The following is a 21981-nucleotide window of genomic DNA, read 5'->3' on the forward strand; positions in this document are numbered from 1 at the left end:
GACCTTCCCTTTGCTAAAATACTATTCAACTCAAACAAACCATCATTGACTGAGCCCCTTCAAGGGAGGAGACCGTGCTATTAGGCTCAGTGGAAGACAGAAACAATAAAGTGCATATGAAGTCACGGACTTCTATAACCAAATAGGCCTGCATGTGACACAGTGGTCAGTAAGTAGCTAGGCATTGGCTTCATAGTCTGTATGGGAATCTAAAGTTTCAGAATGTTCCAGAACTGGAGAGGGACAGCAGTAGGTATCTGCCATCTAGCAAACCCTTCTGGGAGCTGACAGGACTTCTTTGGAAATAAGGCCCACATGAGGCAAACTAAGATTGTACAACTAGCAGATAATTCATGAATCACTTTGGGTGACACAGAAAACTTTCTCTGATCTCAAAGACCAGTCAAGTCTGGTTTTTCTCCTCTATTGCCTTTGGGGATTTGAAACAGGATGTGACACTGTGGATGTTTTTTATTATTGCCCTTTAAAGGCAATATTGATATTAATAGGTATGGCATTCTCAAGCAGAATGAACGTATGTATACCAGAACAGTGTAGACTAGTAAGCACAGTTAACATCTATTAAATGCAGAATGAATGAATGGAAAATGAGACTGGAAATATTAGGAGTTCTGACCTCAAACCTTGGTTGCTACTGATTATCTTTGTGACTTCGGGTGAGTCATTTACCCAGGCCTCAGTTGCCTCACCTACAACACGGATCCATCACAATCCCCGTCCTGATAGTCTCATTGGTTTGTTGTCAAGATGACCTTAGGAGAGATGGTGCATGTACCAATCCTGGAGATAGTCTAAGGAGCTATATGCAGATGGGCCTCTGCTGTTGCTCAGCTGTGAAACCAGACCTAGTATAGCTATGGGAGTTTGGAGGCCCTTGCAGCTTCACATTTTTATTTTGGTATGGCCTTTTCCAAGGAATATGTTATGTATGTGAAGATTTTCACTGCATGACTGTTTACAGGTTTAAAACTGGTATCAAGGAAAAATCTAGCAATATGTAAATAGTAAAGGAAATCATGATGCAACTCTCTGAGGACATTTTATACAGCCAATAGAAGTATGACCATAAATTGTACCCAGAAAATGTAGATTGTTAGCTGAATAGAAAAATAGAAAAATATGTAATTATAAAATGATTTCACCAATGGCAGGGAACACAGTGAATCTAAACCATTATGCCAAGATGGTAACAAAAAAGTAATTTAAAAATTAAAGACTCATAATACTTCTAACAATAGTGAATTTTTAAATATGCAAAAATCTCCTAAGGATATCATTTTTTCCTGTTCATAGAGATTATAGGCTGATTACCTCGCAGCGACTAACTCTGGAATGAATAATGCCAACCAGTCAGTAATTTCACATCTTACTGCCTAATGGAAAACTCAGGTCATCTCCATTTTTAATATCTCTCAAGATCAATACAATACTTATCATTCAAGGTACTTGATGTTACTGACATTGTAAATGACTTTCCCATAAAAAGATAGCTACATAAGAAATACATTTATTATTTTTTAAGGTTTTATTTATTTATTTGAGGAGGAAAGAGAGAGAGAGAGAGAGAGAGCAGGGGAAGGAGAAGCACACTCCCCACTGAGCAGGAAGCCCAATTTGGGGGCTCAATCCCAGGACCCTGGGATCATGACCTGAGCTGATGGCAGATGCTTAACTGACTGAGCCACCCAGGCCCCTCTACATGGTTTTATATGCAAAAGATAAGGAGAGAAAAATGGCAGAAAAAGAAATGAAGTTGAGGATTTAGATTTAGTTTTTTTTTAATTTTATAAATTAATTTTTTTTAATTTTTTTTTATTTATTTATGATAGTCACACAGAGAGAGAGAGAGGCAGAGACACAGGCAGAGGGAGAAGCAGGCTCCATGCACCGGGAACCCGATGTGGGATTCGATCCCGGGTCTCCAGGATCGCGCCCTGGGCCAAAGGCAGGCGCACAACCGCTGCGCCACCCAGGGATCCCTATAAATTAATTTTTATTGGTGTTCAATTTACCAACATACAGAATAACACCCAGTGCTCATCCCGTCAAGTGTCCCCCTCAGTGCCCGTCACCCATTCACCCCCACCCCCCGCCCTCCTCCCCCTCCACCACCCCTAGTTCATTTAGTTTTTAAGGCCTCTTCCTACCTGGTTCACCATTGCATTAGTAACATCTATGTTTGGTTTCTGTCCAAAGGGGACTGTCAAAGGGTACAGATTTGTCCAAAATCTACCCCACATATCACCTATTTAAAAAAAGATTTTGTTAATACATAGCAAAGACAGCAGAATTATAGACCTGATTTTACACACTGCATAAATTAGGATAAGTAAGTAGGCCATACAGTATTCTAGATTTAATTTAGTTTCTTTTCATTACCTCTTTTTGTTTTCTTATTTAAAATTTTCAAGGCTCTCTTCTTTTACTATCTCCTCTAAAAGGTTAAGATTTATTAAGATTATCCCTGTTTCTCCCATTTCAAATTACAATTCAAAGGCACAATTTATTAAATATATGCAACATCATAGCTACTATAGATTAGAAACATTCATATAATCCATCATTCATGGAACAAAATATTGCAAATTAAGCTATTAGTAATTCCTAATATTGGACTCAAGAGAGATCATATAGGATCATCATTCAGGAATCTCTACTAACTAGTAACAAAGTTCCACCTTTGTCACTATACTATAGCAATACACTTAATTGGGTAATTTTTCAAACATTTCAAATAAATGCTAAATTGGATTCCAAGGTCAGAGACCCTAAACGGCAAGATGGATCTACAAAAAGTCAATCTAATGGCAAGACCAGAATGTTGGTACCAAAGGAATGGGGCAACATAACTACATGAATAATACTCCAATGAACTCATGTTTTAAACAATAAAATTTAGTATAGATAAGTATAATGGCCTATGCTTAAATTTTAAGGAAAGATGTATCCAATATAAAAATATGTGATATGTGACTTTAGGCTGAAACACAGTCTACATGTAAAAGACCAAAAGGGACCCAACAAACAGTGTGACATGGCTTCCAAAACACAAATGTGATCTTAAGGTAAATAAATAGAATTATAGTGTCTAAAACAAAGGAAGTCATGGTACCATTTTTACTCTATATTGGCCAAACGTCATCTGGAGTAATTGTTCAATTATGAGCATGATATTTGAAGACAAAGACATCAGCAAGGGCTAGTTTGTCCAAAGGAGAACAATTAGAAAATTGAGATTTTAAAGAATGGCTAAAAATCTGTGTAGGATATTTCACTGGAAAAAAAGCAAAGAGCGTATACATTATGGTAACAATAATACTCACTAAAATATATTGGTTACGTACTCTTGTGCCAGGTACTATGCTATGCCTTATACAATGGTTGTTTAAAATATCTAGAAGGCCATCTTATAGAACAAGAATGAACATATTCTCAGTAACCTCATATCATAGAATTAGATGTAAAGAATGGAAGACATTAGAGGGGTGTTGATTCAGTCCCGTATAAGGTAGAACTTGCTTATAACTGGTGCCACGTGGCAATAGATTCATCTACCTTGGAAGGAAGGAAGAGCCACATCACACCAGACAGGTTTAAGCAGAAACTAAATTACTGAAGAATTCCTGCTAAAGACATTGTAGAGAGTACTTATATATTGCCTTAGAGTAAAAGTCTCTACAGGCCCTTTGTCCATATTCTCTCCTGCTGAGAGCTTTGGCTGTTGAGAAGAATTAGCTACCAGCAGCTTAGTTTGGTAGGAACGCTATGTATGCATGACATGACTTTTCAAACACATATTCTATTTGACCTTAGCTTCTATGGAGTGGTACAGATGAAGGAAGGATGGCCACTCTCTATAAGGGAATTAGACGATTCAGTAAAAGACCCTAGGTCTTTCATGGTCTACAAAGTCTCCATGGCAGGATAGAAAGTTCTTGGAAGATTGAGTCTCCTCTTAAGCTAGGCATTTTTCTTCATGGCAAAAACTTCATTCATAACCCATATGATTCCAGTGAACTACTACAGTTTAGAATAAATTTATGAAGCTTTCACTCAAGCTATACCTTAATTCTAGAAAGCCTTTCTCTCACCCCTGACCACCCCCAGCCTACCAAGCATTAACAATATAATACTAAAATGCCAAGCTCCACCTCAAGAGCTTAGTTAATCAACTTAAATTGTAAACTTATTTTCCCAATTTCCACTCTCATTTGAACTCGGAGTTTTCTTTCTAGTTATCCTAAATAACTCCTTATCCTTTGGACTGTGGCCAACATAATAACCTTTTGTGTGTAAAATAAAGTAATGCAATAAAGAACAATTTTAAATGGCTTTAATGTTGAAGAAAGTGCTTGCAAAATGTGATTTTGATAATGCTACTAACTTCATTCGCATAAATTTCCAAAAGTTTTATGTTGGGCCTCCTTCCAAAAAACAATATTATTGGTGGAAATAACAAAGAACAAAGTACACCGAGAGTTCCTGGAGTTTCTTACCAAGCAAATGGGCTGGGAGGCATCCAGTTGGGCTGATATAGGAAGGGTAGGTGTCCATCAACTTTGTCCTCACATAAGCATGAAGATGTTGATACAATGGCATAATCTGAAAAGCCCAGAAAGAAAATTTAAGACCAAGAGTAGCCTACTCCAATTTCCAATTCCCAACACTAAAAATAGGAACGTCTTTAGACAATTAGAATTTCCCTAAATTCTGATTTCTTTTTTCAAATATTCTGGAAAGTTTGAAAACATCTCTTCTTCCCAGATATTGATAATGACTAGCTTCATTGCATAAAGCATTAAACATACCTGGAGGAATACAGGTCCCAAAATGAAAGCTGATGCAAAAAATATTCATTTTTAAGATGATACCTACTTCCTTTGTTTATAGATTGAAGTACCATTTATATCCCACAAAATTCACCCATTTTTAAATGTATAGTTTCATGAGTTTTAGTAAATTTATGTTAGGCAACTTTCACTACCACCCAGTTTTAGAATATTTCCATTACCTAAAAACTTTTCTTGTGCCCATTTGCAGTCAAATCCAGTCCCACCCTCAGCTCCAGATCACTGAACTGCTTTCTGTCCCTATAGTTTTGTCTATTCTAGAAATTTCATATAAATGAAATCATTAAGTATGTGACCTTTGGTGTCTGGTTTCTTTCACTCAGCATAATTTTTAGGTTCATCCATGTTATTACATGTATCAGTCATTCATTCTTTTTATTACTGAGTAGTGTTTCATTGTATGAATACATCCAAGTTTGCTTCATTTAGTATCTCATGGAAACAATTCACCAGTTAAAGGACAACTAGGTTGTTCCCAGTTTGGGGCTATTATGAATTATACTTCTATAAGCATTCATGTATGAGTCTTTGTATGGATCTATATTTTCATTTCTCTCATATAGATACCTAAGAGTGGAATACTTTAATTATATAATAAATGTGTAACTTTTTAAGAAATGCCAAACCACTTTCCACAGCAGTTGTGCCATTTTGCATTTCTGTGTCTCTACAGTGTCTCAGCAGTGTCTCCACATCCACACCAGCACCTGCTATGCCAATCTTTTATAACCATAACCATTCTAGCATGTGTGTAGTGTTTTTTTTAGATTATTTATTTATTTAAGAGAGACACAGAGAGAGAGAGCATGAGTTGGGGAAAGAACAGAAGGAGAGGGAGAAGGACAAGCAGAAACCTCACTGAGTGGGGAGCCCGATGCTCGATCCCAGGATCCTGAGATCATGACCTGAGCCAAAGTCAGACGCTTTATTGAATGAGCCACCCAGGCGCCCCTGTGTGGTGTTTTTTTTTTAAGATTTTATTTATTTAATCATGAGAGACACAGAGAGAGAGAAAAAGAGAGAAGAGGGGGCACAGGCACAGGCAGAGGGAGAAGCAGGCTCCATGCTGTGAGCCCCACGTGGGACTCAATCCCAGGTCTCCAGGACCACGCCCTGGGCTGAAGGCAGCGTTAAACTGCTGAGCCACCCGGGCTGCCCTGTGTGGTGTTTTTTTTTTTTTTTTTTTTTTTTGTGTGTGTGTGTATGTGTGTGTGTGGTGGTTTTTAATCATGGTCTTAATTTGCACTTCTTTAACAACTTTTTACTTGTTTATCTGCCATTTATATAACGTCTTTGATGATGTACTCATTCAAATCTTTTGCCCATTTCTTTTCTGGGGAGTTGTGTCTCCAACTTCCTCTTTTTAATAAGAGATTTTATTCATTTATTTGAAAGAGCGAGTACACAAATGAGGGGGAGGGGAAGAAGGAGAGGAAGAAGCAGACTCCCTGATGAGCAGGGAGCCCAACTCAGGACTTGATCTCAGGACCCTAGGATCATGACCTGAGCCAAAGACAGATGCTTAATTGACTGAGCCACCTAGGTACCCCTCTCCAACTTCCATTTTTGATAGTTTTGTCTAACTAAGGCTATGACAGAGAGGTCTACATAAGAAGTTTGAAGGCACAGGGGTAAGGGAGAGAGTGGGAGCCAAAATGAAGAAAGAAGGAGACATTGTGAAATGTCCATGGGATACTCTCCCTTCCTAAAAGACTTCCTTAGTCAAAGGTAGGGAAAGAATAGTATCAGTTGTCCTGAGGAAGGAAGCAAAGCCTACAGCTCTGCTAACAAAGTAAGACAGTGTGGGTCCAAAGTATTTCACCAAGACTATTCTTTCTTATAATCTAAAAGACATTCCTCCCTGTAATCTTTCCTTTTTATAATCTTGCTATTGGCAATTCCTGGTCAATTCAGTGGCTAAAAAGGGGAAGAAAGCAGAGCAGTTCTGAACATCCATAGGGGTTGCCCTATTGTTCTTTTTTTCTTAAAGATTTTATTTATTTATTCATGAGAGACACAGAGAGAGAGAGAGAGACAGAGACATCGGCACAGGGAGAAGCAGGCTCCCTGCAGGGAACCCAATGGGGGACTTGATCCCAGGATCACGTGATCACATGATCCCATAATTCTGGGATCACAGCCTGAGCCAAAGGCAGGTGCTCAACCACTGAGCCACCCAGGTGCCCCTGCCCTATTATTCTTTAAAATCTTATCAAGCTCTAATATTCCATAACTCTGAGACCTGGGAATGGCTGACTAGTGTGTTAAGAACAAGTCCAAATGCCTTTGGTCATTGTCCCTTCTTCCCATGCACTGCCCTACACCTGTCTCTGTGTACGGTTCCTTGGTTACCTGTGTGAAGGTATGTTCCACATCATCAATCAACTGGTTGCGGCTATAGTTATAGCCATTTTCCCACTCCTCTTCATAATCTCCTCTCCAATAATCCCCATAGTCCTCATAATCTGTTTTTAAAAAGGAGAAGGAAGAGAACATAAGGGAAATAAAGAGATGAAGCACAGTATATATAAATTAACCTTGCTGGGAGGTTAAAAAAATCCAAAGATGTGTCACATTTTTATTGCCCTTCTAAATAATAACTCAAAGGCATGAAATGAATAATAATACTAGCTAGTGTCTGTTAAGCACTTGCTCTCTGCCAGAAATTTTAATGCATTATCTCATCTAACATGCACAAAAACTCTACAAGACTGACATTAGTAAAATCCCCACCATGCAGATTAGCATGATGTTCTTAGACGGTGAAATCATTTGTCCGGGGTCACACTACTGGTAAGAGGCAAAGGCACACTCTGAGTCTCCTAGCCCTCGGCCTGGCCTCTATCTTCTCCATACTTCAGTTTACATCTTTGGCTTTAAAACGTGATTGGATTTGAGTTTTTAAATTCTCCTTTTGTTTAGGACCTTATATTTTCAAATCTAACTCAACTCATCTTAGACCTTGCCATAGTGAGCCTCTGTTTGCAAATTATACGTCTGCGCAGAACATCTCTTTGTGCTACATGTAGTATCTCAGCATCAGGAAACACGAGCTTGCATTAGGATATTAGCCAATGAAGTTTGCAAATGTATTTTAATAATTTTTTTTGTATGCATATTGGCAATGAATGATCAGGAGGAGGAGAGGAAGAACTCGTTGGACGGAAGGATATAGTGATAAGCTACAATCTCCAGCTTGCTCGTGGCTTGAGAATAGAAGTTTAAGTGGCAGGGAAAGACATTTAGAAACAACAGATGAAAAAAAATTCTTCCTTACTCAACCCCAGGGTGCTGAGAATCACCAAAGCATAAAGTTACTCATAATGCCACAGCTCCAGCTCATTATTCGGGCAGGAGAATAAGTTAGGAGATATGGAAATTCCGCCTCATGTTAAAAGTCTTATGACCCCACGATTTGAGTTATAATTACAACTGCAGAACATAATGGATTTCCAGCCTAAATTCATCTTTTTTTCTTTCTTTCTGGGACACCACCCTGACTTAAACACACAAATGACCTTTGAGAATAAACTGTGGCCAGATAGGAGTTTAGGGGAAAGACAGTGTCTCTGTCTTCCATCCTATATGAGAAACAGAATCCCTACTCAATCCCCAGGTTGCCTTGGGAAGCTCCTGACACTTTCCCAGACAAGTGATTTGTTTGATGCTCTCTAATTGAGCTCTTTAAAGTCTAGAAAGTCAGTGCACCTTTCCTTATTCCCTAATACTTTCCTCTTTGAGACACATAACCTGAATTTGTTCAGCAGATGATCATTAATTTAGGGATGCCTCTTCTATCAAAGGGCAGCCTTGGTAATTCCTGAGAAATAGCCCACAGCCCCAGAGAGGGCTTCAGGACCTCTACCAACCAGTGAACTTACTGTTTGCTCTTGCCATCTCATTTTTCAGGGCCACATACTCTTCATATAATGGCCTCAGCTGCTTGCCGACCTCAGACCTCCAGCCTTCCCAGGCCCAGAGCCTCTCATTGTAGTCTTTGCTGTTTTCCATTATGTCATCCAAACCTGTCATTGCAAAGCACCCAATAGGAAATAAACATGCATTTGCAAAAATTTTTATTCATAAACAATTATGTGAGCTTTAAAGGATTACAAGTAAGGCTGGCAGACAACAAGGTCATAAGGTAATTAAATTAAATCTCATGATTTATTGATTTCTTCATCTTTGTTATAGTTTCAAAATATTTCTGCAAGGAAAATAAACCATTGAAATCATTTGGCAACTAACTTAATTAAAGTACTTGGAATGTGATATAATTTACCATGAAGTTTTGTTAAAAGTTAAAAGTTCATCTATGTGTTGAAACACCTATTTGGAATCTTATCATTGGATTACCCATTTGAAAGGCACAAAGTCAACATCTAGTGCCAATCTCAGTTTTAAAATTTAGAGTAAAAAGGGGCACCTGGGTGGCTCAGTCGGATAAGCATTAAGCATCGAACTCTTGATTTCGGCTCAGGTCATGATCTCAGGGTTGTGGGACTGAGCCCTGTGTAGGGCTCTGGGCTCAGTGTAGAGTCTGCTTGAGACTCTCTCTCTCCCTCTGCCCCAACCCCAGTGTGTGGGCACATGCTTGCGCTCTCTTTCAAGTAAGTAAATAAATAAAATCTTTAAAACTTAGAGTAAAAAAATTAAATTTCATAATCATTGCTCAAAATTAATAACCTACCTGGTTCAAGTAATAAGCACTCCTGAGGATTACTTGGGTTACAAGCTTTTCCAGTACTGTAGATAGTGCTCATTGAATTTAGGATTGTGTTCAACTGCAAATTAAACAGAATAAATAACGTTTAAGCTGGGATATCTGCTGTATAGAATGCTAAGGCAAAGATGTCCTTTTGACCGTGTGATTTTTTTATGCCTCAAAATATAGCAGTTCACATCTTTTCCCAGTATCCTCCTTTATGTAGGGCAGGGATATCTCTATCCCTACCCCCATCAACTAGCACAGAGCCTTAGAAACACGTAATAAATATATGTGGAGTGGCTGAAATAAACAGATCTACCAAAATTCCAAGGATGTTGCTCAGGTACACATGCACAGAGAAATGTCTTTATTGTTTCATTTAACATTCTTTGAGTACACATTTACTGAACATCTACTATGTCCTACACTCTAATAACTCTGACATGAACAAGTCACTGGTCCTCAAGGACCCCACAGTCATGGGACAGTGAGGCAGCCATGAAATCAATAATTACATAACCAATTGACAAGTGGTATAACTGTCATGAAAAAGTGATGTGGAAGTCTGGCAGAGTGGATAAATGAATAACTTGGAAATTCAGGAATAGCCTCAGAGAGGAGGGGGCATTAGCACTGTGTCTTGGAAGAGAAGTAGGAATTGGTCAAGTAGAAAAAGGAGATAGAAGGCAGAGCCTAAAAAAAAGATGGATGGAGGTAGGGAAAGAGCAGGCATTTTCCAGAAGTGATGACACATTGAAGGAAACTGGCATAGTGATACTGACTTAGGGAAGGAGGGGACATAAGGATGGAAGGTCAGCAGGGGCCAGGTCATGAGGGCCCATTTGTGCCACACTAAAGAGCTTAAACTTTACCATGGAGGTAAAGGAGAGTAAAGGTAATAGAGTTAAGCAGTGCTACTCAAAGTGTGGTCTGTGGACCAGTACAAGAGAGTAAATGGTTTGTTTCTATTCTGTGTAAGTACAGGAATCAAGAGAATACATTTTTTAAAGGGAATAAATTTTTATTAACTTTTTAAAACCGTTTGATATTTCCATGACATCTAGATGTGAGCAATGAAGTTAACCAAGTATTGATCTACAATGGATTTGGTAATAAGAGAAGAAAGGGAATAAGAGAGGGAGAAAAGGAGGGAGGGAGGGGGGAAAGGAAGGGAAGAGAAGAGAAGGGAGGAAGGAAGAAAGGAAGGAATGAAGGAACTGGTTATCTTTCACATTTGATTTAAGAAGCACTGGATGAAAGGCTATTTCCCTTCTCCTATTTCCCTCTTCCATTGTTCTTTCACTCTGCTACAAGAATCATTATCCTAAAACATGAAATAGATCCCATGCTTAGAACATCAACAAGATCCCACAGTCCAAAGGAATCAATCCAATTCGTTACCATGGCACAAAACTCCTCATGGTCTTTGTCTACCTGTTTTTTTCAATCTCCCCTCCTTCCTCTCCATTAAATTCATATATCCTTGAGTCCTCTCTCTCCCCAAACATTCCAAGCTTTTACACGCATTTCAGTGGTTTTCAACTTTGGCTCCACGTTAGAATTACCTAGGATCTTATAAAAAAAATACAGGATCCAGGTTCCACTCAGGCTAGATCAGTCTGTCTAGAGACTCTACAAGACCAATGGGCAAGGTTTCACATGGTGTCTTTGTGAAAAAGATGGAGAAGTATGGAATGGATAAGATAAAGTGTATTATAACAAGTTAGATAATTGGATCCAAAGAATGTGGAATAACAAATATCAACTTGTAGGAAGATATGTGCCATATGGTTTTATCTTTGTCCTTATCATGAATTTTTTCTTTTTATAGATGGAGATTACAACACAGAGTTCCAGAAGAAAAGCAACTTAGAAAGAAGACTTTGATGTTAAATAGCCAAATATTTTAGATAAAAATATTTTAATAGGTTAGATCAGGGGTCTGTAAACTATGATCTGCAGACCAAATACCGTCTGCTGCCTGTTTTTGTAAAGTTTTATCAGAACACAGCCACACTCATTTGTTTATGTACTAGCTATGCTGATTTCCTGCTGCAACAGCAGAGTTGACTCATTGTGACAGAGACTATATGGCCCACTAAACCTAAAATATTTACTATCTTTCCTTTTACAGAAAAAAAGTTTGCTGGCTCCCAAGCTAGAGAGATGGGACGAGAGATGTTATTTTAACAGGGAAAATACAGGCTTTAATTTGAACAAACTACCTACTTAAGAGCAGAATTTTGAAAGCTATCATTTTAGAGCAACATTGGTAGAAGAGATTTAGAGACTTCATGGACAGTGATATTGTTATGAGCCAACATGGAATCTGACTATCAAAGAACCCAACTCAAGCAAACAAAATCCAAATATAGTCATAGACTGTCTTTTTTTTATTTATTTATTTACGATAGTCACACACAGAGAGAGAGAGAGAGGCAGAGACATAGGCAGAGGGAGAAGCAGGCTCCATGCACCGGGAGCCCAATGTGGGATTCGATCCCGGGTCTCCAGGATCGCGCCCTGAGCCAAAGGCAGGCACTAAACCACTGTGCCACCCAGGGATCCCCATAGACTGTCTTAATAGATGTAGAACACAGGGTGCAGAACGTCATATTCCTGCTCACCTTCATGCAGACCAGAACCAACTCAGAGTGTGATGTTTACTTTGAGGTTACTGACAAAATGAAGACAGCAACTAGGACTGGTTAGAAAACTTGAAACCATTGTACAGAGGAAAATTGACAGAGCAAAGGATGTTTAGCCTAGATTTTTCTTTAAAAAAGGACTCAACTAGTTTTTAAAAAGAGCTACCATAATTTATTTAAAAACTATTGTAGGAAAGAGCGATTTGGATCCAGAAGGCAGAACAAAGCAGAGGTAAAACATTTAATGTTCAATGGAGGGAGCACCTCCATCAATTAGGGGGACCCACCTATGATATGGATGTCTTAGAAAGAGATGAACCCCCCCCACCTCTAAAGCAGTTTGAGCTGAGATTCTTAGCCATTTGTTAAAGATACTGCAGACAAGAGTCAAGAATGAAAGGGGGAAAGGACTGGACCACATACAGGACTTCTCAAGCTTGGTACTATTAACATTTTGGACCACATAACTCTTTGTCATTGGGGGCTGTCTTGTGCATTGTAGAATGTTTAGCAGCACCCCTGGCCTCTACCTACTAGGTCTAATAGCTTCCTTCCCCCAGTTATGACAACCAAAAATGTCTCCAGATATCATCAAATGTCCCTGGGGCAGAGGGCAAAATCACCCCCGGTGATCATAACTGACATAGACGAAATATATTCTTCAGGCTGCCTGGTCCTACGAAGGCGACTTCTGTATACAGTATGCATATACAACACAGTGCCCAGACAACACCAGTTTAACTTTGTGTCCTAACATAATTATTACCAGTGTCTTCTTTCACTTGCAAAAGGATTCCAGTTTGGATGACAAATTATGTGGTCACCCTACCTAGGCACAGAGCTCTTTCTAATGTCAGCAGCACTATATTTGCAGATAAAGGAAGCAGCCATGGGGATATTAATGTTTAATGTTTCCCAGATATTTCAGCTCCTGGGGGTCAGTGCTAGAATGTTCACATACTCGTTGGTTCTTGTCTGCTGAGAGCACTGATGATCCACTGTGCTGAAGGGCCCGCAATTGACGCTTGACTGTGGAATCCTGAATTTCTTCAAGTGGGTATGTTTTGGCAAGCTTGGACTGTTCTTCATAAAAGGCAGACCATTTGGCCCCAGCATTATTCTGAAATGACAAAAAATAAAATTGAAGTCAGAATGGCACTGCTTGAACAGATAGAACAGAAGATACTGTCCAAAAAAACATCTGGTGGAATATATAATATTTCCTGAGTGGTTTAGTTCTCTACTTTGCTGAAGGTCAAGGCTTAGGTTATGAGTGATCAGGCCACTCTTGGTCACTCTCTCTTTCTGGCCCAGTGCCTAGTTTTCCCAAGGGTCCTATCCCCAGAACTGGAAATGAATTCTCACAGATAATTCACATTGTGGGGCCCCGGAATTTATGGCCTTAGTACTGTGACGTGGGTGAGTTAATTGGGGATTTGAGGATGAATGCTCTAAAGGGAGAGCCCAGTAAAGCTTGGAACAAACTTAATGGGAATATAGCCCCTCATGACAATGGGAACCATAATAAATGAGAAACAGTTTGCAGTGAGCTCCATGGTGCCATGACTTACCAGGAATTCTGATCTTAAATTATGTTCCCCAAAGAATGTTGCCCAGAATATGGCCGTTTGGTAGCCATGGTGATTTTCTAACAGCAAAAGAAACCAACAAGCAGGTGATGATACTCACTTGCCCCCATCTTGAACATCAGTATAGGCAAGTGGACTTCTCTAGACTCTTCTAGTGCAGTCTTTTCTCAATGTAAAAACTAATTTCCATTTATCAAAGATGAAAATGAACAATTACTTTGTACACTGTACTTTTCTAGACTGTATTTAAAAGGTAGCATATGAGACAAGGAAGGACTCCATTCTTGAAGTCAGACACCTCTGACTAGCTGTGTGACTTTAGGCAATTTACTTACCTTCTCTGAGCCAGTAAAATGAGAGTAATAATAGGACTTACCTTAAAGGGTTGTTGTAAGGATGAGAACAATTAACAAATAATAAAATGTTTATCACAGTATCTGATACATCCTAAACATTCAAAAAAAGGTAGCTATTTTATAATTTATAGAAAAAAGTTTTTTGTCCTTAAGTTGCTTAGGACAACTTATCAGACAGTTGAGATATGCATCATGAATGTTTCATTAATAAAATATAAGAGCGTATGATAATGTCTAAACTTTGAGTGCCCAAACAGTTTCTGCTATCAGAAAAGAAAGACTCATGCAGGCAAGTAGATTTGGCCCAGCCCTCATGCAGAAGACCTTAAAGTAGGTAGGAGTTGGATGGATGGAGAGTACTTTGCAGAATAATTTACTTCATTTGAACTTCCTAATCCCATGAGATAGAAAATCCTTCTGTCTCCATTATTCATAGGTGCATAAAGGGGCTGGGAGAAATAAATAGTGGTTATGGGAATCAAGTGACACCACCTGGATCCTGGATCCCATGGTAGACAAACTCTAGGATGGAGCCCATAATCTTTACCACCAGGAGGTACACGTTTGTGTGATCACCTCCCCCTTGAGTGTGAGCAGGAGCCATGATTCACTTCTAACCAGTAGAATATACCAAAGGTGACAGGATGGACATATTTGTGTTATATAAGATTGTAATTTTCATCTTGCTAAAACTGTCTCTGTTGCTGACTTTGATGCAGCAAGATGCCGTGTTGTGAATGACTCTGTGGAAAGGACCACATTTTGAGGAATTGAGGACATGGATTCATCCCCAGTCAAGCCTCAGATGAGACCACAGTGCTAGCCAGGACCTTGATTACAACTTTATAAGACTAAGAAATGGAAAAAAAAAGACTCAGAAATGGAAGATGCAGCTACACTATGCCTGGACTCCTGACCCACAGAAGCTGTGGGATTATAAATGTGTGTTATTTTAAGCTGCTAAACTTGTGATAATTTTTAACACAATAGATAACTAGTACCAATCCCAAAGGCAGGACTTCAGGCACAATTGCATTTTCCAGGCTAAGAAATTTCACTTTTATTCTTTGAATACTAGGGAATCACTTAGGGGCTCCAAGCATGCACATAACATGATGCAAATGGCATGTGGAAATGACAATGGATCAGGCAAGAGATGAAAATAGTGGCAGTAAAAATGGAAAATGATTTCTCTTTTTATTGAGCACATACAACCAACCCCTCAGGAACTACTTTTTAAATTAATCTTCACAAACAATCTTGTGAGGTAGTTGTGATTGTCTCCACTTCACAAATGAGGGAACTGAGGCACAGAGCAGGTAAGTAGCTTTCCCTAGGTTACACAGTGAGTAATTGAAAGAACCAGAGTGCTAACCCAGATATGTTTGCCTCCAAAGCTAATGCTCCAAACATCGATTATAGATAGTATTCAACACATTCTATTCTTCTCTGCAGCACACATGAGTGGGAAGTAGTGAGCTATGGAAAGAAGAGTTTGATCTATGGCACAGACTCATCTATGCAACCCACCACTCACCTCTAAGTCCCTATCCTTCTTCCCCCAATCCAGGATGTTCTACTGTCAAGCAAAATTTCTGGTAAAACTTTAATACCAAATTATAGGAATAATTTTATTCTCAATCTCCTCTTGAAACAACTCACAATCCCCAAAAGGGCCCAGTCATAGAACTTTTTAAAATTATACTGCATATAGGTACTTTGAAGATATCTGTCTTATTTTATCACTACCATACTCTAAGTGTTATACTTTAAATCCGCCCCCCCCCCCCGCAATTACATGATGTTGCCTTGAATTTTGACCTCCTAGGGCATACTCCTCCTCCTCCTCCTCATCTTCTCCTTCTCCTTCTTCCTCTTCTTCTTCTTCTTCTTTTTAGGGCATACTCTTCCATCCCAAGCTATTCTTTTTTCCAGAGCTCTAGGGACCTGAACTAGTTTTTTGTTAATTTCTTGGCTTGATATTCCTGCATCATGCTAGTAGTGGAAGTTCAATTTCCATACCTATTAAATAACTAAAGGATGAAACCTGAGTCTGATCAAGTCTCTAGATCAGGACTCTGCCCACCATCTGATTTTATAAATAAAGTTCTAATGGAACATAGTCACACTCATCTATGTATTGTCTATGGCTGCTTTCGTGCTACAACGCCAAAGTTGAATAGAGGCTGTAGGGCCCACAATGCCTGAAATATTTACTATCTGGCCTTTACAGAAAAAGCGCTCTTCCCTCTGCCCTAGGTCTATACATTCACAGTAAATGCAGGGGACAAAAGAGCATGGTCAGCAATATTTAGACGGCACAAATCAGCAAGTCCAGAAAGTGGGAGTTTCTATAGCACCAAAAATTTAATTCTTTAGCAAATAAATTGCAAAAAATACAAAATAAAAAAGTGAGGGACTCCGTAGATCAAAAGACAGCTAATGTACATCCTTCAAAATGATTAGGAGAGGATATTGTTAGATCTTGATTCAAACAAAACAGCTGAAATTGAAAAAAGAAAGATGAGGCGGTAGGGTGCATGTGAATGCTGACTAGATATTTGACAGTACTGGGGAGTTATTAAGTTTTTGGCATGGCACTATTATTAAGGTGGTTTTAAAAATACTTCGAGTGCTCCAAGGTAAAATATACACACAAAACTATATCATGTTTTGGATTTCCTTCAAAATAATCCAATAAATGTGGAGTTGTGTAGAAAAATAAAACAAGACTGGCCAAAGTGTTAATGATTTGTAAAGCTGGATGAAGGGTATGAGGAGATTCAATATACTCATCTCTCTTCTTTTACACATTTGAAATTTTTTGTGATAAAAAAATAAAGAAAAATCATACGACAGAGTACTCTTTGGCAACAAAAAGGAATGAAGTGATGCTACATGTTACAACATGTAAATTTAAAGAAGCCAGTCACAAGAGACCACACATTGTTATGTTTCCATTTATATGAAATGTTCAAAGCAGGCAAACCTCTGGAGACAGAAAGTAGATTAGTGGGTGCTCAGGGCCAGGGGCTGGGAGGAAGAATGATAGCAGGCATGTGGCTTCTTTCTGGAGTGATGAAAATGTTCTAAAATTAGATGGTACCGAAGGTGGTATATAAACCTTCTGTAATATACTAAAAAGGCTGTAAATATACTAAAAAGCATTGAATTGTATACTTTAAGTTGGTGAATTTTATGGTGCATAAATTATATCTCAGTAAAGCTGTTGTTAAAGGCTCTCCATAGTCAAAGCAAAGAAAAACCTTCACCTTATTCCCCATGTCCTATAACTAAGTCTGAAACCCCATGAAACTGCTCCCAACCAAAGGAGTCAGCCAAAATTAACTTCATGCTCTTCTACCCAGGTACCCACCACCCACCAAGGAAAAGCAGAGGCTCCTGACCACCGGACTGCCCTCCCGGCTAGTAGCTGGTGGCACCTGCTTCCCTTTTGCATCCTAATATTTTCTCTTTCCTTTAAAGGGTCCAGACTTTCTGCAGCTTGGCCACACTTTATGATTCATGCCCTTTCCTCTCTGGCCTTGGCTCTAATCAACCACTGCAATTTAAAAGTAATAACACTTAATGATCCAGAGATGATTTCAATAAACATCACTACGTCTCATTCTTTAACATGCCTTCTCAGCAAAGGGCACTCCACGGAACTGCTACATGTCTCTTTTGCAGTTATACCTTCCTCCCACACCCATAGCAATAATACTGTGTCATTCTCCCATGCTCATAAGCTTCAAGCTCTGTTCTGGTGGCTTTGGGTATTAATTCGGGCTTCACAGACACCCTACAAGGCAGGTATGAGTACAATGTTCTTTTTCACAGGTGAGATAATGAAGGTGCAGAGAGGCAAATTAACCAACTGAAGCTCACCCAGCTGGAAAGTGGTGGGGCCAGGATCTGAACCCGGCAGTCTGGCTCCAGAGCCCGGGGGCATAAAGCTGGTATACTTTCACCCGCCCCTATGGGATCAGCCAGCTGAGAATGAAAACAAATAAACAGGACACCACAGGCACCTCCAACAGAGAGCAAATAAAAAGTGAGAGAAAAGCAACAAGAAAGAGATAAAGAGAGGTAAGACCAAAATATGAGATAAGAAACAAATGATCTCCCATGATGATACCGGGCTGTCAAAATCTCCAGGATTTCCCTGAGCTTTAGAAAAATGGAAAACCTTTTTTGGGGGAATTTCAAAGGAGGTGGTAGGTCTCAGATTTTATCTGTCCTGTGAGTAGCAGTAATTTAAACACACAGCCTACTAAGCATTTGAAAAAATAAGCTCCTGAATTACATTTTTGAAGGAATGTATTGCTATCCAAGTGTTGCGAAATCTTTTAAATAATGTTACTCAGCTTCTAGCACGAATATGTAAGGATACTGCTTTGATATCTGTGAGAGAAGAAAGTCCTAAATCCTTGCACTTGTCAAAGCATCTTGCTTTCCCAGAGCATTCTGAGATTTGTCAGAACTGGCTTAATCACAGTTTTTCTGGTAGGGCTCTGAATGGGTTCTGTGACCTTTGAAAGTCCCTCAGAGCTCCGTGACAATGAAGGAAGGAATTCCCAAATCCAGCCTCCAGACCCCTGGTTACTTTAATTACTAGCTAGCTTTTTCACTAAGCCTCCAATTGCATTTTCCAGTTAATATATCATTTTAGAGAGTCTTTAGATATTCCTGTTGACACTGTAAGCTTGGGAAAATTATTAACTCAATAACTTATGGCATTTCCACGAAATGCTTTAAAACCCTGATTATGATGAGAATTATGGTGGCAATTTTACAAAGCATGTTCAATGGTTTCTAAGAATCTGGACCGAGACCAGTAAATTATTTTGTAACAGTTTCCAAATGAGCCCCAAGGTCAATTAAGTTTAGTCGTCTGGGACTCCAAAATCAGAAATACTAAGGCAAACATCCAACCTCACAACTCAGAGCATTTCTTTGATTTCCCTTTTCAGTTGTATGGATAGTAATCTAATCTTTAAGAAGCAACAAATATCCTTATGTAGCCATGAAAACTCACCATCTTTTGGAGATTCTCGTCGGTAATATTGGTGTTATAATTCCAAGAAGCAAGTGAACTTTGATAAGACAGCTCTTCAGCTTCATAGTTAAACTTCTCCAAAAATGTGTTGACCAGATCCTCAGTGGATTGAGCAGCAGTTAGAGCAGCAAGGCTGAGAAGGAGCCAGGAAGAGCCTGACATCTTTCCCTATGCACCAAGATCCCATCCACTGAACAACTTTCCCTAGAGTAAAACCTCTTCATGAGTTTTTCTGTCTCATCAGCCTTTGAACTTGGGTTGGGCACTGAGCAGGAAAGATGAAAAAAAAAAGAAGAAGAAGTAGTAGTAGAAGAAGAAGAAACAGTAAACAATCTGCTGAACCAATATAAAGTTCATCCTGGAGAGGACAGATATATAAACAGATTTTTAGAATGATTTTTAAAGTAAATCAAATAAACAAATGTTATTCATTAATCCTAGAGAATCATAGCTCTCCTAGCATTTTATAGCCAGATCCGAACTTGCACATTTGGTTAATATGTTCCTAAAAAGCTGTTAAAGATACACTGAAGGTGTTATAATTTTACAGGGATTGAAGAAGCCTAGATTTAGGGATCATGGGGGTATTGTTGGTACTTATATGTTTTACAGACAATTCCATTAAAAGTCAGTTATCCCTCCTTTCTTTTTATTTTAAGCTCAAATTCACAGAAAGTCTCTACTTGGGTAACATTTTCCCTTCTTAAACTACTTTGTCCTTGTCTTTATGGAATTCATTTTTTTCTGATAAATTTTAATTTCCATGGCCAGTTTTTAAAAGTATAAGACTACCCTCCACTCCACAGGTTAACTCACGTGATCTGGCTTGGGTAAACTTAAAATGGCTTACTTTCTACTTCTCAGATGCCATGCTGAACCCTGGTTCTATGGCTGACTTCCCTGTGTGCCTCCGTCCCTTTTACTTACCTGTTCTAAACTCAGTCGAGGTCCCAGGGGAATAAAAATGACTCTGCATGGTATGAAATTCAAAGAATGTCCATGTCACGCTCTGGTCATCCAAAAGCATGGAATCATAGCAATGCAGAATTCAGAGAGACTTCAGTGGGTATCCTGTAGAGTCTCAAGAGCTGGATTAGTGTCCTCATTCCCGGGGTGCAGGTATATCAGAGATAAAAGAGAGGAGCCACTTTAAATGGCAGGGCTCATGGGCCAGCTTGATGGTGATTATGAAATCTTCACACAGGGAAAATATTTCTTCACCCAGAAAAACAAGTCTTCCAGGTCCAGGTGCAGTAACCAAGCCTTTCAAAAAAGTTTTCATGACTTTCCCTATTGCATGGTTGTTATATTAGTGTTACTATAGAACAGGAAAAAATAATTCTAAGTAATTGCTCAAAGTGCTTTGCATTATAATATCTCATTTAAGTAAATTTTTTAAAGATTTATTTATTTATTTTTATATATTTTTTATTGGAGTTCAATTTGCCAACATATAGTATAACACCCAGTGCTCATCCCATCAAGTAATATTTATTTATTTATTGGAGAGAGAGAGAGCGAGAGCGGGTGCACAAATGGGAGGAACAGGGTGAGGGGTGGGGAGAGAGAAGCTCATGCAGACTCTGTGCTGATTGTGGACCCCAATGCAGGTCTCAATCCCATGACTCTGAGATCATGACCTGCGCCAAAACTAAGAGTCAGACACTTAACCGGCTGTGCCACCGAGGCACCCCTAGAGGTAAATCTTTATTATCGATACTATATAGATTAAGAAACTGAGGCTCAGGGATCCCTGGGTGGTGCAGCTGTTTGGCGCCTGCCTTTGGCCCAGGGCGCGATCCTGCAGACCCGGGATCGAATCCCACGTCGGGCTCCCGGTGCATGGAGCCTGCTTCTCCCTCTGCCTGTGTCTCTGCCTCTCTCTCTCTCTCTCTCTCTCTCTCTCTCTCTCTCTTTCTCTCTCTGCGTGTGACTATCATAAATAAATAAAATTAAAAAAAAGAAACTGAGGCTCAGAGAACTTAAATAAATTGCCAAACCTCATTAAGCTAGTAAGTTGCAGAGCCAGGTATGCCTTTTGATTCTAGGGTACAGACCTTTCCATTATCGTCAGTAGTCTTAAGAGCAACAATAGAGGTGTAGATAAAGAGCAGTAGAGGGATGTGTGCCTTCAGTAAAGATGACAGATTTGTTTTTGCCATATTAAAAAGAGGGGCTCTCACTATCCTTAATATGAATCAAAATATGCAATCTTTCTAACAAAGTAATTGACAAATTTAAGCAATTATGACAAAGAATGTTAAAAGAAAGTTGGCGGGGGTGGGCATGGGGGGATCTGAATTTTCAGAGTTTCAGTATAGTACAGCACTTCCCACATTTGAGGAAGCTGGGATCCACTTACTTCTCACAGGTATTAGGAGAAAAATCAGTCAAGAGAAAGGGGAGCAGCATGTGAGGCTTTGAACAAAGAGTTGGAATATTACTTTTAATAAAAGCTGAAACAAAACCCTACTCACGTCACTTCCTGAATGAAGCTCTTGGGTTTAGAAAAAAAAATGGAAGTAGTCCAATTTCAATTCATGAGGCAGAAAATAAGATTAACGTGATCAAATTGAAATGGAGAAAGCAGGATATGAAATCTGAGAGCTAAAAATAGATGGACAAGGAGCCTGAGATAACAGTGAGGCAGGAAAATTCTGGAAGCCAAGAAACTTTGAAGAGTCGGAAATAGAAGAACTGTCACAATGATTCCGTAGAACTAGCTTGTCATAGCAAACTGCAAGCAAGTT

General features: G+C 39.2%; 1 protein-coding gene across 3 annotated transcripts in view; it reads right to left on the bottom strand.

The window, feature by feature from the left end:
- The window catches only part of ACE2 (angiotensin converting enzyme 2), a 40801-nt gene extending 20415 nt beyond the window's left edge, over window positions 1–20386 (bottom strand). For 2 of the 3 annotated variants that reach the window (XM_055339091.1, XM_055339090.1), the window contains exons 1-8: window positions 20159–20386; window positions 19211–19496; window positions 13189–13347; window positions 9562–9655; window positions 8753–8896; window positions 7224–7336; window positions 4518–4623; window positions 2169–2266 (exon numbers count right to left, since the gene is read on the bottom strand). In XM_055339091.1, the coding sequence (XP_055195066.1) occupies window positions 2169–2266; window positions 4518–4623; window positions 7224–7336; window positions 8753–8896; window positions 9562–9655; window positions 13189–13347; window positions 19211–19393 (897 nt within the window). In that variant the 5' untranslated portion in view covers window positions 19394–19496; window positions 20159–20386. The remainder of the gene's footprint in view (window positions 1–2168; window positions 2267–4517; window positions 4624–7223; window positions 7337–8752; window positions 8897–9561; window positions 9656–13188; window positions 13348–19210; window positions 19497–20158) is intronic. The other variant, XM_055339092.1, reaches the window with a different exon arrangement.
- Window positions 20387–21981: the final 1595 nt, after the last annotated feature.

Source organism: Nyctereutes procyonoides, unplaced genomic scaffold, assembly GCF_905146905.1.
Source record: "Nyctereutes procyonoides isolate TBG_1078 unplaced genomic scaffold, NYPRO_anot_genome, whole genome shotgun sequence".
NCBI classification, from domain to species: Eukaryota; Metazoa; Chordata; class Mammalia; order Carnivora; family Canidae; genus Nyctereutes; species Nyctereutes procyonoides.